This window comes from Pinus tabuliformis, chromosome 2_1, assembly GCF_031772625.1.
Source record: "Pinus tabuliformis cultivar Carrire ecotype Pingquan chromosome 2_1, CPIR1, whole genome shotgun sequence".
Classification (NCBI taxonomy): Eukaryota; Viridiplantae; Streptophyta; class Pinopsida; order Pinales; family Pinaceae; genus Pinus; species Pinus tabuliformis.
In genome coordinates, this window is record NC_142299.1 from 727,778,799 (window position 1) to 727,796,510 (window position 17,712).

The 17,712-nt window shown below is 33.3% G+C and overlaps 1 protein-coding gene across 2 annotated transcripts; it reads left to right on the forward strand.

Moving 5' to 3' along the window:
* The first annotated feature begins 13,815 nt into the window (after positions 1–13,815).
* On the forward strand, positions 13,816–16,704 carry LOC149202653 (uncharacterized). Of its 2 annotated transcripts, none has more exons than XM_089400021.1 (9): positions 13,816–14,228; positions 14,316–15,263; positions 15,360–15,440; positions 15,544–15,624; positions 15,705–15,785; positions 15,899–15,970; positions 16,051–16,131; positions 16,236–16,316; positions 16,417–16,704. In XM_089400021.1, the coding sequence occupies exons 1-9, from the start codon at positions 14,084–14,086 to the stop codon at positions 16,440–16,442; spliced, it is 1,596 nt and encodes a 531-aa protein (XP_089256147.1). In that variant the 5' UTR covers positions 13,816–14,083; the 3' UTR covers positions 16,443–16,704. The 2 variants fall into 2 exon arrangements, with proteins under 2 accessions (XP_089256147.1, XP_089256148.1); XM_089400022.1 differs by having other exon boundaries at positions 15,544–15,612.
* The last annotated feature ends 1,008 nt before the right edge of the window (positions 16,705–17,712 follow it).

Consider the following 17,712-nt stretch of genomic DNA (forward strand, 5'->3'; position numbering starts at 1 on the left):
GTTTCCAACCATCATCTCTGTTGAGATTTCTAGCATGCTTCTCAATCTCAATAGCCTCCCTAAGCTTCCTATGGTGGAAATGATCCACCTTGGCAATGACTTTGGATTCCTCGATACAGACATGGTGTTTGGATTTCTCCGCATGTTCAGCTAGAGCTGACGAGCGGGAACAATTGTGTCTTACATCTGTAGCGTGTTCACGGATCCTCTAGTTTATAGATCGACATGTTTCCCAATATACAGAATACCACAGGAACATGGAATCAGGTAAACGCCTTTCATGTCCTTTGGGACGATGGGGTATTTAACTGAACCAATAGCATTTCTAATGGTCCTTAGAGGTTTGAACAAAAAGGAAACATTATTCTGCCTAAGGATATGGGCAATCCTATCAGTGGTCCCTTGAATGAACAAGAGATGATCCTTGGAGATAGGATCGAAACGAGCAGTTTTAACTCTAGATTATTTATGGGCCTTTTGGAAGGCCTTGAGGCCTTGATTTATACTATACCCATTATTTATAAAAACCTCCAGGAGATGAGATTTCTCCTGCTCCAGGTGGTTTTCATTAGAGATTCTTAGAGCACGAGTAGCAAGAGAGCTGAGAACGCCAAATTTTTGAGCAGGAAAATGATGAGAACTAGCACGAAGATATTGTTCCTTATGAGTTTTATTAACGAAAGACTTGGTGAGAAATGGAACCATCATCCATTCTAGTGAGGAGAATGTCCAAGAAAGGAAGACGACCATCAAACTCAACTTCCATCGTGAACTTGATGGACTCAGATCGGGAATTAAGGTGGTCTAAAAACAGATCCAACTTTTCACGACCATGGTGCCAGATGACGCAAGTGTCAACGACAAACCTCTTCCATTTCCTAGGGCAAAATTGGGAAGAGGCTAAGGCCAAATTTATACAGAGTTGTGCCCATATTTGTAAAAATTTAAGAAATAAGACGTCGATGTTGTTGATAAATGATGCCAACAATCTCACTCTCTTTGAATTGATTTTTTGTGACATACATATCCTCTAAACACTCCTAATCAATGAATATTGAAGCCAGAACTCACTTAAAGGAAATTGCACTTAAAATCAGGGATGGGATGAAATTACTAGTACTTCATAATTATTATTGATTCATCCAAATGGGATGAAATTACTAGTACTTCATTGTTCCTAAAAAATTTTATCAATGTCCTTAGCATTTCATAGATAGTAGTATAGTATTTTTATGTCCCAAAAAAATTGTAAATGCAAAGTAAAATTAAAAAAATGTTAATTATGTGTTGATAATGTAAAAATTTGAAATTTAATTATCAAGGCAAAAAATAATGATTATAAATTGACATGATCAAAGGAAGAGAGGAAGCCCAATACAATATAATTTTTGAGAAAAAAGAAATTCAAAATAGCAGTATATGTAATGTGAGTATGAAGGTATCATTTGCACAAATAAATATTCAAGAAGTTACAATAGCGAAAATCATGAAATTAAATATAAAAAAATTTGAAACCCTATTTTCCTACAATCAAATTCTTCGATATGCAAAAATAGAAATTATAGAATAAATAATGATATACATCATCCACACAAATAACAATACACAAATCCAATTAAAAACCAAGTATCAATTTATGTATAATTTTTCTTTTTTAAACCATACTAGTAAAAATTGATTAGATAAAGAAAATATTTTGAATAATCCTATTTAACTTTTAAATAGCAAACAAATTTATTAATATATTTTTTTTAAATCATTATCATTATTTTGAAATAAATTTATATTATTTTAATCATATATTATAATAATAATATTAAAAAAATATATCAATCTTATTTGTATAATAAAAATAATATTAATATAAACTATAATATTATATAATATTAATTGGGTTTAAAATTGTTATATTCTAATTTATATACTATAATTATTTCAATAAACCTAATAAAAAAATTTATAATAAAAATAATAGACCACGTTCCTGAGTATTGAATAGGAATGCAGTGCCCCATGTATGTATGAGTGGAGTCTAACGTGTTATGCTAATAATATTTTTTAAAAAATACATGAATGTTAAAAATAAAAACTATAATAATTTTGCCCTTAGTGTTTCGACTTTCACATAAAATCTGCCAAGTTACAATTGTTTTAAATTATAAAGGCAGACTACTAACATTAACCAAAGCTAACACCGTCAAAGCTCTTTATCTCTAGACACTCCCACTCGTGAAGCATGCATCCGGAATGATTTGAATTCTACTATGTTTATGTAAACGATATGCAAAGAATTACATGAATGAGAGTGAATGGTGTGTTCCGTGTATGAGTGAATTATAATAAGTTTATGTAAACGATATGCAAAAAAGTTACACGAACGCTGTCAAATGAATTCCTTTTTTCCAAGAGGACAATTTAATTATTTAATCATCTTGCTACCCTCGGTTCCTCTCAGTAGACTTTTGAAAGTGCTCTTAGAAGTTATACTTGCTGAAATTTTTAAAGTGGTTGGTTTTTCTCCCAGGTTTGTTGATCAAGAAAAACAGCCAAGGATCTCACGAAACTTGTCACTATGGGAGAACTGGAATTCCTTTTTTCCAAGAGGACAATTTAATTATTTAATCATCTTGCTACCCTCGGTTCCTCTCAGTAGACTTTTTAAAGTGCTCTTAGGAGTTATACTTACTGAAATTTTTAAAGTGGTTGGTTTTTCTCCCAGGTTTGTTGATCAAGAAAAACAGCCAAGGATCTCACGAAACTTGTCACTATGGGAGAACTGGAAGGTACTCTCAAATGGTTCAAGAAAGATAAGAGTCCTGTCCCGGATGGTTGGCCAATCGAATTTTATCTAGCATTTTTTGAAATATTGGGAAATAACTTGCTACAAGTTATTGAACAATGTCAAACTTCTGGACACATGTATGATGCCTTCAACTTTACTTTCATTGCCTTGATTCCCAAATTAGACTCCCCTTTGACCTTCAATGATTTCAGGCCCATCTCCCTCTGCAACTGCATATACAAGATTATCACCCACTGCCTTAAGCCTATATTATCCGAACATATCTCTCTAGAACAATTTGCTTTCCTCAATCATCGTCACATTCATGAACCAGTTGATACTGCCCAAGAGGTTCTTCATTCCATTAATATCAAGAAGCTCAAGGGTATGATACTTAAGATTGAACTTGCAAAGGCATTTGATCGTACAAGTTGGATTTACCTGAGAATGCTCTTGACACATTTGGGGTTCCCCATTGGTTTCATACAATGGATCATATGTTGCATATCTTATGTTTCTTATAGTGTTCTTACTAATGGTTCTGCATCACCCTTCTTCCATGCCGAGCGAGAACTTAGACAAGGATGTCCTCTCTCCCCACTTCTCTTCTTTTTGATCATGGAAGGTCTAAGTCGACTTATATGTGAGGAGAAAAGACTGGGTAGATTACATGGCATCAAAATTACCAATGGATGCACACTTACTCATTTATTTTTTGTTGATAATGTACGAATATTCCTAAATGGTTCTATTGGTGATACTACAACCCTTTAATTGATTTTCAGAACTTTCTGTTTGGTAACTGGAATGGAATGTAATAGTCAGAAATAGACTGTTACTACAGCTGATTGTTCACCTCATGAAGTTCACTATGTCAGCTAGCGATTTCCTTTTATTGTTCTCCCTTTTGAGGAAGGGCTCAAATACCTTGGATTTCGACTCAAGCCTATACAATATAAGATCGTAGATTGGAGCTGTCTAGCAGCCAAAATTGAAAGGCGACTGAATATTTGGCACCATAGATGGTTTTCCCTGGCTAGTCAACTCATTCTCATCAAATCGGTTCTTAAAGCCACTCCAGTAAACTGGATGTCTTTGGCTTAGATTCCAAGGGGCATCTTGAACATGATACAATAGTTATGTTGGAGATTCCTTTGGTAGGGGCAACATGAAGAGAATTTATATGCTTGGGTTAGATGGGAATGCATTGCCCTTCCTACGAAATGGGGTGGTTGGGGCATGAAAAATCTTGTTGCATTTGCCAAATCATTAACTGCCAAAATGGCATGGCACGTCATGATGACCAAGAATCTATGGACTGAGGTGGTCATACAGAAATACATAATTTCTCTACACCCTTTGGACTGGATCAAGCTACCCTCTTGGAACAAGGGTCATATCTCAACCATTTGGAGAGTTGTTCTAAACTCTCTCATATATCCGGGATGGGCTTACTTGGAGGATTGCATCTGGATCCCTTGTCTGATTGGGTATAGATCCTTGGTCTGGCTGTGGGAATTCTCATCATCTCCCACCTGAGCTCTTACATCTCCTCTCGACATCTGGTCACACTCTTCTTGCACACATTACTGATCCAGACAATACCTCCATATTTCGAAAAGCCTGGAAATCTGTTGAACAATTGAATATCCATCACAACTGGCATAATGAGTGGCAATCCTACATAAATGCTCTCTCTGAATCACATGTTAGGATTAGTGAGGGTGAAGATGTACTTATTTGGGCACATTCACAGCATCGACAATACTCTCCTAAGGATGGATATCCCCTTATCTTTGCAGCACAAAAGTCGTAGATCATAGATTGGTGGTGGACGTCTCTTTGGAAGTTGAAGGCTCCTCCCAGAGCCAGACTATTCATGTGGTGTATCCTTCGCAACATTTCTCCTATAGGGGATAATCTTCAAAAGTGAAACTTTCTTGGTCCCACTTGGTGTATCCTCTGCAAGCTAGCATTTGGATCCATAGATCACCTCTTTTTGCAATGTCCATTTCCATTTCCATTTGGCACAATGTTCTTACATCCCTCCAACTTCTCTTGCACTAGCAAGGTAACAATCTCTTAGAAGCTTGGGAATTGTGGTGGTTTGTTGGACAACCCATCAAGGCTAGTAATATATCTCGGTTGATCTGTTGGTGCATTTGCTTACTAAGAAAAAGATATATTTTCTCCAATCATACCCCACATTGGCCTCATGTGACTGCACATATCATTTATATATTAAAACAATATACTTGATGACAATCGCGCCCAAAATGCTCGTATCATTACTGCAGAGAACATTGATAGGATCATCCCTTGGGCTTACTTTGATCATTCAACACAACAAGAAGGTTGGGGGCGGGGGGTGGTGTGGGGGGGGGTGTCCTATTGCATTTATCAGATATTCACTATTACAAAATATGGATGGGTTTGAGAGAGGGCACAAATAAATTTGTAGAGCTCATCACACTCAGAAACTTACTTTATTTTCAATGAGAAGGGGGGACAAGGGGACACAAGGGGGACGGGGGGATGTCAGGGAGACGCATATGCATCACCCCATTTTTTTGTCTAATAATTTTTATAACACATTACAAATTTAAATATATGAAAAAAAAAAAATGAAACTATATTAAAACTTAAAACTTATTTTTTTAAATAAATAAATAAATTATAGTATATTAAAATTTAGAACTTAAAAATAAAATAAAAACAATAACAAATATAAAAAATTAAAGTATATTAAAACTTAAGACTTAGTATTTATTAATATTATTTAGTATTTTTTGAGAAATTTACTAGTATTTCATTGCTCAGTGCTTTCTATGTTTATTTTAGTTTAGTAATCTATGATTATTTTAGACTTCAACATAATGTCAATGTCATTGTCATATGATGAATTTATTTTTTATCATTTTTGAAAATTTGATGTGCATTGCATAATTTGAATTGTCAAATGATGAATTTATTAATTTAATTTAGATGTGCCTTGCATCATGCCAAATGATGAATTTAATGGACTAAATTTAGTAATTTACTTTTAGATTTACAATGTAGAAATGTCAAATGATAATTCATAAATGATAATAGTCTAATATGTAATGATGATCATATTTAGTCTTTAAATGTACATTTCATAATTGTCAATATTTTCTATTTAGTTATTAACATATTTTTGGGATTTTTTTTAATAATTTATAAATTTTATGACTATGACGTAATCCCTAAAATTTGGGGTTGCTTATATACGTCTCCCTTGTGCGTATCCCTGCTATCCCTGTTCTAGCATTTCCCTGACCCTAAACATTGAAAATTAACTTTATAAAGATTGGGTAACAAACCAATCATCATTGTACCTTTGTAGGTTCAAGTTTTTAAAACATGTTGTATATGACATGTCTGTGATATTTATGAAATAAGTTTTTAAAGATTTTTTAAAAGTTATAATTCTAGGTTAAAAAAAAAAACAAAATCACAACATCATTATTTTAAAATGATTTTACATGATTATAATTATATATTTCTAATTTTCATATGAAAACACAATACACTATTATTTCTATCACTAAACAAAATAATATTAATATAAACTATAATACTAACACTAACCATATAAAAAATATAGTAATAATAAAAACCAATCCAATATTATTTATATAACTAAAATAATATTAATATCAATAATACAGTAATAATAAAAACCATTCTAATATTATTTATATAATTAAAGTAATATTAATCTAAAATATAATATTAACCATATCCATCTTATCTTTTGTATACAGACTTTCACTTAAAACTTACACATTATAATTACTCTAGAAACACATTAACTTTAAAATAGGATAATATCTTTTGTATCTAGACTTTCACTTAAATCTTACACATTATAATTACTTTGGAAACACATTAACTTTAAAATAACATAATATAAACAAATTATTGAAAGCTCATCATAAATATTAGTTTCCATCTCTAACTGAAATCTAATGTATTATGCAAGTGATAATGAAAACATTATACCAATATTTATAATAATAATAAAAAAATAACATAATATAAACAAATTATTGAAAGCTCATCATAAATATTAGTTTCCATCTCTAACTGAAATCTAATGTATTATGCAAGTGATAATGAAAACATTATACCAATATTTATAATAATAATAATAAAATAATACTTCTATCCATAAGAAAAGTCTAAATAAATTACGCAAAATGATATAAAAAAATTTATATTAATATAAAAATAAATTTATAATAATTATATTTTTTATTTAATTTTCACTAAAAACACCATACTTGATTTTATGTATAAATAAAACTTAAATATATTATACAAATAATATAGAAAATTATATAATATAAAAAATAAATATATTATTATATTTAACATTAACCTCAAGCGCTCTCATCATGACTCTATTATTATAGATTATAAATATACAAAATATTTTAAAACAAATTATACTAATATAAAAATAAATCTATAACAAAACCTACCTAACACAGTCATAACTCAACTCTCGACATCCATTATGATAGCGTGAAGCATGCGCCCTGAATGTTGTGTTTGTAATATAATATATTTATATTAAAAATGATATGCAAAGAAATTATAAGAATATTCAAAATAAAAACTTAAAACATATCGGGTTGCCTGCCTCAAAGCCAAGGCGGAGAAAAATGCAATGAATTCACTGTCATTTCGGCTGGTATAGAAGTGGAAGCTGAATTCGCCATCAAGTTAATTAATTCACTCATTGTGAATTTAATACAAATAGCACTGCGCTGTCACAAATGGTATTGTAGTACCAAATCAATTGAGTATATTGAAGGGAAAACATATTTATATTAAATTTAAACCAATTCAATAAATCAAATGATAACCTGAGTAGAGTTCAATGTTGGCGTTGGTTGCCGCTGGAGTGAGCCCCGCAGGTATGGATCGAGAGGATGTAGCGGGTAAGGTTCCGAAGAAGGTAGCGTTTAATTAAAACAAACATACGAGCAAAACAGAGCTTTTACTTCAAAACCGAGCAAACGAAAAAGAGAAAACAAGACCTGCCGGCAACGAAAAAGAATAAAAATAAACCGGAAGGCTACCATCCACAACACGGCCACAAGTAAAAACAAAATATTCATTAAACAGAAACAAAATATTTAAAAAAACCCACAAAAATCCAGTCCCTTCTTTTCATTGCATGAGCTCCAGCTTTCTATCACTTGAAAAAGAGGAAACCCATTCCAATCAGATCAAATGAAGTTTAAGCTTAAAAAAAGCTTAAATATATTTAATTAGCTTAAATTTTGTTTTGGAAAATATTGAAATTCTTAGATATTTTGAGAAATTTGGTTTATAGTGGTTAAACTTTAACCATTTTGTGTGTAGTCGTTTTTTATAATACTGAATCCATTTTCACCTTAAAAACAATTCAAATAAAAAAAACGAACTCTTAACAGAATTAATTTCTATAAAACCATACATATTCTGCATAGTTCTACAGCATTTGTAAATTTTACATCTATAAATTCTAATTTCTATTCAGCCATTAGGTCTATTCAGACGGGAAGAAGTGAGATGCCAATATTGCAAATGAATGATACCGACAAATTAATGATACTCTCCTGAATCGATTCTATTGTGACATACAGATCAACCTCTACTTAAAATCAGGAAAAAACATTTTTTATTAATTCATCCAAATGGGATGGAACTACTCGTACCTCATTATCTGCGGCCGCCACCACCAAAGGACATATCAACGTTCTGAGCATTTCGTAGATGGTAGCGTAACCATTTTATGTCCTCCAAAAATTCGTAAATTCAAACATTACGGGAAAACTTAAAAAACATTGATTGAGTGTTGATACCAGAAAATACTAAGGAATGTGCATTGAAACGAAAGAAAGCAGAGAGGCCGAATACAATATAATATATGGTGTTCGGAATTTCTGAGATGATGGAAATTCATGGTAGCAGAGTACATACCGTGTAACGACAAAGGACGATATCAATCATGGAATTGAATTTACAGGCAATTTCAGCGCCCTACTTCCAGGTATTTTATGGCAGTAGAGTACCTGCCGTGTAAGTATTATAAAGTGAGATATGTAATCATGAAATTGAATTTACAGACAATTTCAGCGCCTTACTTTCAGAAAATGCAATTATTAGGGCTGCAGAAGTGGAAATTACAGGGTGAACAAAAATACGGAAAGTTCCACGAGATGAGATGTTATGCAGTCATGATAATATACTAGTCGCATGCCTACATCGAACGGCTAATGCTGGGTTTTGCTTTTTCACTTACCCACATCTAACGGCTTATATTAATATTTTGGTGTTTTCTTAAAAACATCAACCGCTCCACTCCTTTTATTTCTCTTTGTTTACTGAAATGGTAAGTACCACTTAAGAATAAGTCTTTAAGATGCGATTCAATGGTTCGCGGAGTGTTTTGGTCTCACGGGTTTTGCGTTCTAATCCCGAAAAAGACTATATATATTTGTGGTCCAATCCCGAAAAATATATATATATATACTTGAAAACTACTTTACACCATTTTTTGAATTAAAAAAAAAATCACTCAAAACTCAACTCCCATGTACATACAGAATGTTGTATTTATTTTTCTAATTAAAAAAAACCCACTCAAAACTCAACTCCCATAGACATAGAGAATGTTGTATTCAATGTATGTAGTCCAATCCCAAAAAAACTATATATACTTCAGAATTACTCCGGCACCATTTCCATAACAATATGTAGTCTAATCCCGAAAAGAACTATATATACTTGAGTACTACTCCAGACGCCATTTCTATAATTATAACAAAAAAATAGTCAGAAGTCAACTCCATATACATACAATTATGTTGTATTCCGTGTATGAATGGTATCTCACATGTCAGCTAAATGAAAGCAAAGAAATTACATTAATATTGAAAATTAAAAAGTGAGCCATATGTATATTCAGCGAAAAATATATTTATATTAAGTTTAAACAACTCAAGAAAGCAAATAATAACCTAATTAGAGTTTTGTGTTGGTGTTGCTTGTGTGGACTTCGCAGGTATGGTCCGCCGATGAGACTAGAACTCTCTGAAACTAAAATGCTATTGAAATCAGGAATATGTATTATTGATTCATTTGAGACTAAGAATAATTATTATTATTCATTGACATGAGATTTTATTACCAATTTTTCATTATCCGTTTGTAAACTCAACCATAAGAGGAAAAATAAAATAAAATTATGTGTTTATATTAGGAAATGCAAAAAGTTGAAATTCCATTATTAGAAAAGATAATAGTTATGAATTGATATGATCCAAAGAAGAGAGGACTAGTACAATATATAAATTTTATATATATATACATACTCACATCATTATAATTATATATATATATATATATATATATATAAATAATGATGTGAGTATGAAGGTACCATATCAACATATAACTATTTATTCAATTTTCTAAAAATGATTATGAATTCGATATGATTAAAAAAAAAAGAACCGATACAATATAAATTTTGAGATAATGGAAATTTACAATAGCAATATATATATTGTAAAGAGAATTTTACAGAAAATCCAATTCTTAAATGTGCAGAAATGGAAATTACAGAATAAGTAGAGATAAACACTTGCAACACTTTCATCCATACAAATAACAATACCTAAATCCAATTAACAACCAAATATCAATTTATGTATAATATTTCTTTTTTAAACCATAATAATAAGAATTAGAAAAACTTAAAAAAATTCATATGGTTAATCTTTAATATAATAAATTCTGTATTTTTTTTTTAAATCAATCTCATTATTTTGAAATGAATTTATATATATTTTAATAATAATATTTAAAAATAATTATTGATCTAAACCCGGAACCAAAAGAAGAGTTTGAAACAGTCCACCAAAAGAACACGGAAATGAATTTCTCTTCGCTGGAAGTGGGATTAATTCTCAAGTCAATATTACTTCATCCAGTGTGTGTCTAGTACGAATATCACTGGGTTGAGTACGAATAGTTTTGTATTGATAGAACAAATTCGAATGGCTGTAGTTTAAACAGATTGTTTTTCAAGGAAAATTATAGAAATTTTAGTAAGATTTTGATAAAATCTAGTAAGGATTTATGTAAATCTAAATTACAGCTGTTAAATTTCAAGATTTTTAGTGTTCCAGAGGTTTTCGATGATTATGAATTCATTTCCATCATCAAAAACATGATTCAAATACCACTACTACAAAATTTTTAATTTTTTTTTACCAAATTCCAACTACTTTTGATTCTTCAGCTTAAATATCCTTCTTCATTTAAATGTACCACATATATATTCAACTGGAAAAAATAAATAAATAAATAAAAATTAAAATTATGTTAAATTTTAACCAATTCAGTAAATCAAATAATAACCTTTAGTGTTGGCCCTGATTGGGCGAGAGAGGATCCCCTTGGTAAATAGAAGAAAATAGCGTTTAGTTTAGTGTTGGCCCTGATTGGGCGAGAGAGGATCCCCGTGGTTCCCTATGTAAATAGAAGAAAGTAGCGTTTAATTGAAGGCGTAGTCTATAATGCGACTTTTTGGAGATTCCGATCATCCAAAAAGTGCATTATTCCGGCCAACCACCCAACCGACCTTTTTCCTCTCCGTCTCCGTCACCTCGCTGGAAAGTGAACTCCGTTACCTCCGTCACCGTCACCTCGCATGCCGACTGACTGCCTGTTTCCAATTCACCAACCCCGCCAACCCCATCGCAATTGCGCCAACTCCATTTGAAAATTTCAGCCGAACCGGAGCATCCCCTGCTACCCCGCCCTTGCCAGAGCAGAACCACCGACTGAGCGAACCTCGTCTTTATTTCCCGTCTGCTGTCATCGACTGAGTCAGCTGTGAGTGCGTCTGGATGAAGTTTTCTTCTTCGGGGCTGCAATTTCTTGTGGACAAGTGCAGACAAGTGCTGCGTTTCATAAACTGGGTCTAAATTCCAGAGAATAAGTGCAATAAACTGGGTCTAAATTCCAAATGAATCCAACACATTTCATTAACCAATATTATCCAACTCGTGAACACTGAAAGCTATAAACAGATCCACCATTGTGACCATTAATGTCGATATTACAAACGATGGACGCCCGAACGCGGTGAGCAAGAGCATTCAGAATCTTTATACGACCTTGGACATGTATTTTGCAGCCTATTGGTACAACAAGAATACTGGAGTCAGGTTCAAGAGGGTTAATATCACTAGGATTTGAATTACGGGGAAGGAGAGAAAATGGGCCAACCACAATAGTTCTGGGAATGTTCTTAAAGACTGACTCCAAAACAGAAAATGACAACTTCAGAAATCAATTTTGTCTGAAAACTGCAAGCATGATCGACTTCCACTGCTCGAATATGTGCTGAAGGTGGCTTATTATTCAATTCATTGGAATGGGAATGGTTCCCACATTGTGAATAGGGTACAGCTTATCAGGATAACAATCCAGTGCTATCGTATTCAAGAGGCATTATGCGAAGTTCTATGTCTCATGTTAATGCTAGCTTCTAGTACATTTCCTTGAACGCTGAAGCTACTGTGGTTCCCACATTCCACGCTATGAATGTATCTGCAAGTTGTGACCATAAAAATCCCATGGTATCAGATTCTGCGGGCATCAGGTACCAATCTGACATCAAGTTGACCATAAAAATCACGTGGTATCAGATTCTGCGGGCATCAGGTACCAATCTGACATCAAGTTGATGATGTTAGTTGGTCCATTGTTGGCAATTGGTTGGTCCACATTTTTTTGCAGACATTGAGACAACATGGAAAAGAAATGGAAGACTATTATGGGCCTTGAGGTGAAAGACCCTAAAGAGAAAATCATATTTTCTGGTAAAGATTTAGTTTGGTCTGAAGTATACAAGACGAACATGAATATTGACCGCGTTGCAAAAATTCCTAAACTAAGAATTAATGATTTTATTCAAGGAGAGGAATTGAATCTAGATGCTCCATGTTCCTTCCAGCGTCGAAAAAGAAAAACTCCAAGCTCAAGGCCTAATGCTGCCTTACTATGGGAACTGTAAGTATTTTAGAAAACCCTTCTTTACATGTTGATATTAACAATGCTTTATCATTTGTCATATGTGTTGACATTTCAAAATTTATTTTGTAGTTATACTTGCTCATATGGCCCAGAGGACAAGAGAGAAGAATGGAAAACCAAACCAAGGCGTTCAATTGTCAAAAAGAGGGGTTGCCAATGCCATTTTATTATAAAGATCATGGTTCAAGATCCTGATGTTGCAATAATAACATACAACATGTATGATCATGAAGATGGGCAAGGATGGCCTTGTCATGGCAAACACGACACTTTTGGTGATGATGGTCCTCAGAGGAAGCCAAGACTTTCAAGAGACATGATTTCTTATTTAGAAAGTTGTTTTTTCCTTCAAGTGCCAATTGACTCTGTTTGTAAAATGCATATTAAGAAATATGTTGACATACATCCCACAGCTCAGGTTAGGGATTTTTTCTTACGCAGAAAAGATGTTGTAAACATCTATAATCGTCTGACAAAAGAAACTTACCAACTGCATAGCAAAGACGAAATGAGTGTGAATCTCTGGTATGAAAAACACCATAATGATTTCTTCTTCTATCAGAAACCCAATGGTGGAGAGATCCCTTTTATCGCTAGAATACAAACAAAATGGATGTTGGAAACTATGGTCAAGTTATCCCATAATAGCTTGATAGCTATGGACTCAACATTCAGTACAAATAAATATGGAGTGAGTATATTTGCAATGATAGCCTTAATGAATCATCTTGGTTATAATGATTCAATATGATTATTGACTTAAAATTAACTTCATTTTTTTTAATATGACAATATCAGTTGTACACGCTTGCGGTGTTTGATGAGCAACAAAATGGGGTTCCAGTCGCATGGGTGGTGATGTCACGTAATACATCACAAGATATAGCGGTATGGCTAGAGCACCTCATGCATAGGTGTTTTCAGCTTCGTCCTGACTGGAAGGTCAATGCCTTTATGGTTGATGATGCATTGGCTGAAATCATTGCTTTGAGGTAACATCAATATTCTTATTTGACATTGCAAGTTGCATTCGTTCTAAATATTTCTCACTTAAAATGAATTAAGTTTGGCAGGAGAATCACCAGATGTGAAGTGATCTTGTGTATTTGGCATGTAAGGAGGGCATGGCTAAAGAATGTTAATCGGTTGGCCAGCAGTTTAGAAAAAGCAAAAGAGATGTTCAATGAACTTGGTTATATCATGAAAAATGTTTCTAATGATGAAGTGGATAATGCAATCAATGGTTTTTTCACCAAATTTGCAACCGAGGAGAAGTTTTTGGACTATTTCCACAGGAATTGGGTTGCTGGTGAAAAGATGCGTAAGTTCGCATACTATTTTTTTTAGTTCATACATTTTTTATTTTATAACGACAAGACATATTTACTAGTTCAAATTTTACATGTAGGGATGTGGGTTAAAGGCTGCCGAGATTTTCCTCATGCAAATCAGGAGACAAATAATGCTGTGGAGTCATACCACAGTTATCTCAAGACAACCTTTCTATGTGATAGACGAAAGAAATGTTCTCGTAGGATGGATTGGCTATTCTATACTCTAATAAAAAATGTTGAGCCATGTTATCGATTCAAGGAAATTCTGAAAAAAGAAGGATATTTGAACAACCACAAGAAAGAGAAGCAGCTTGAATCATCAATGGAAAAGGCTAGAAGAATTCCAGACAGTGATTGTAGGCCTCATGAGAGCATATCTCACGCTTATTGGGTGAGGAGTCAAAGTAAACCTAATAAGCAATATCTTATCATATGGCATCGCACAAATTTTATCACTTGTGATTGCCCATGGTCTATTCGTGGAAACATTTGCAAGCATGCCATAAAGGTAGATTGGTTACATTCCTCCTTAATGGATTCAAACCCTTTATTGGATCTTGATACCACACCTAATACATTGAATTCCCCTCCTGAGATAAGTATTGAGGCACCAAACCTTGATGCAGATACTAGCACAACTATTTTGGATGATGAAAATGTTGAAGACCTTAATTTGTTGAGAAAGGAGTTGTTTGGCTATCTAGACCTGTTTCGGAATAGTCCTCCTTCTACTGTGAGTAAGACAAAACAATTAATTGATTTGGCTAAAAAATTTGTGGATGATGTTAATGATCTTCATATTATGGATTATGACTTCACCCTTGGGTTGGGTGCTTATGAGTCATCTTTAAAGAGGAAGAAGAGTTTCCTTAGTCCTAAGAAGAAAAATAAAAGAAGCAAAAAAAATGCCAGCTTGGATATTGATTTGAATGTCCCTGCATCTGAAGATGAACCATTTCAATTTCAACACCTTAACAAGCGTGGTCGTCCTCGCTCTAACAATGCATCCTCTACTGTCCCAAGTAAGTTCTATAGAGAGATTTATGATATGTGTTTTCTCTTAACTATGTGCATTGGTTGTTGTTGATGTAGTTAATGTAGTGTTTGAATGTTTGCAGGGGTGCACTATCCAAATATTGTGCCTTCACTTGAAGCACGTAGACAGAAGAACCATCACTCTATTTATCACATGAGTCAAGGTGAATTTGATGGGACACCTAATGATGTAGTCTATATTCTGATGCCTCTATAAATTAGCATCATATTATTTGCTCTGATGGAAATTACATTGTTATCTTACAGATACAACATCTTCTTCAATGGATCGCCCTCCATCCAAACATGATTGGCTCATTGACAACACCCAAATTGGTCATTTTCCAGGTTTGTTGCTATGTCATTTCTCTTATCTGTGTGCACTGGTTGTTGTTGATGTTGTTAATGCAGTGTTTGAATGTTTGTAGGGGTGCACCATCCCAATAATATACCTTCACTTGAAGCACATAGACAGAAGCATCATCCCTCTATTTATCACATCAGTCAAGGTGCATTTGACAAGACACCTAATTGATGTAGTTTGTATTCTGATGCCTCTATAAATTAACATCATATTATTTGCTCTGATGGAAATTACATTGTTATGTTACATATACAATAGCTTCTTCAATGGATCTCCCTCCATCCGAACATGATTGGCTCATTGACAACACCCAAATTGGTCATTTTCCAGGTTTGTTGTTATGCCTTTTCTCTTATCTGTGTGCACTGGTTGTTGTTGATGTTGTTAATGTAGTGTTTGAATATTTGCAGGGGTGCACCATCCCCATATTGTGCCTTCACTTGAAGCATGTAGACAGAAGAACCATCGCTCTATTGATCACATGAGTCAAGGTGCATTTAATGGGATCCCTAATTGATATAGTTTGTATTTTGATCCCTGTATTAATTCACATGATATTATTTGGTCTGATGGAAATTGCATTGTTATCTTAGAGATACAAAAACTTCTTTAATGGATCAACCTCCATCCGAACAAGATTGGCTCATTGACAACACCCAAATTGGTGATTTTCCAGGTTTGTTTCCATGTTTATGCTCTTAGTTTGCTCTTAAATTGTGTAGTGGTTGTTGTTGTCGTTGTTAATATGGTGTCTAAATGTTTGCATATTGACCCAGGACATAGAATAAACGAGCAGGGCTGAGGAAAAGACATAAAGGTTAACCAACTTGTAGGCTTCTCTAACAAGTTGTCAGAGAAAATCCAGCTTCTTCTTCTTTAATCTCCCATATACCAGCATTCGTGTCATGAATGTCATTGCAGTTGATGATGCTAGGTTGTTGAGGATTCTTGGTGTAGTGACCAGCTTTTGTTAGGTGTGATTCTTATATATGAGGAGTTGGTTGTTAGGGTTTTCTTGGTTTCACTGGCTAGGGTTTGAAATTGTTCCAACTTGTGATAAGTTCCAAGTATGCACATGTACTTCATCTTTTCTATATAAATAAAGTGTTCAATGGTCCAATAATCAAGTACTTGCATATTTGATTATGAGCTTGTTTTCTCTTTCTTCATTGGGTAATTTCCAACACTTCTTTTTATAATGACAATTTCACATGACAGAATGCAATAAATCATTATATAAAACAAATACTGCAATGCCTCTTGCACCTGAAGCACTTCTTATATAAAAGGGAAGTAGCTGATATGTATGGTATATGTAGACTTGAAGATGTGTCTCTTTGACAACACTTGTTTTTATTTTTGGTTTAAAAATAAATCAACTTTACCAATACATTTGTTAATGGTTACTGCTTTGCATACTCATATTTCTTCAAAATGGAGCTCTTCTATGGTATTTTCTAAAATAAAATTCACGTGTCTATACTAAAACGAGTTGCTGGACCTGTACATAATTTCTGGGCAGATTCAAACATTTGAAGGTGACATATGCATACTCCTATGTATGCATTGTCCATGTGGAAGGTGCTGATACTATTGATATTTTATCTTAATTAAAGCAACACTTATATGTAGTCATATATCTCTTATTTGCTCGCTGATATTTCTCAATCTATCCCACAATTGTTGGCTGCCCCATGGGTTATCAATGGTATGTGTATTTTCATCTTTAATAAAAGTGATCTTGGCATGTTCAAAATATTGCTACCATATGGATTTTATGTTATTTGTGTTATATTGAAGTCTCTTTGGCATATATGTTCATTGTACCTTCCTATTTGCAGATAAAAGCTCAAACAGTCACCTACAACAGTATGCAAACCAACACTTTGACAAAATATCAAAATGGCTAGAATCGTATAAACATATAATATCAGTGGTCATATTTCTTTAGGATGTAGTTTTTTTTTTGGTATTTTCTAAAATAAAATTCATGTGTCTATACTAAAACAAGTTGTTGGAAAGTGTTCTGCAAAGCAGAACCTGTGTTAAATAATTGAGCTCAAAGCAATTGG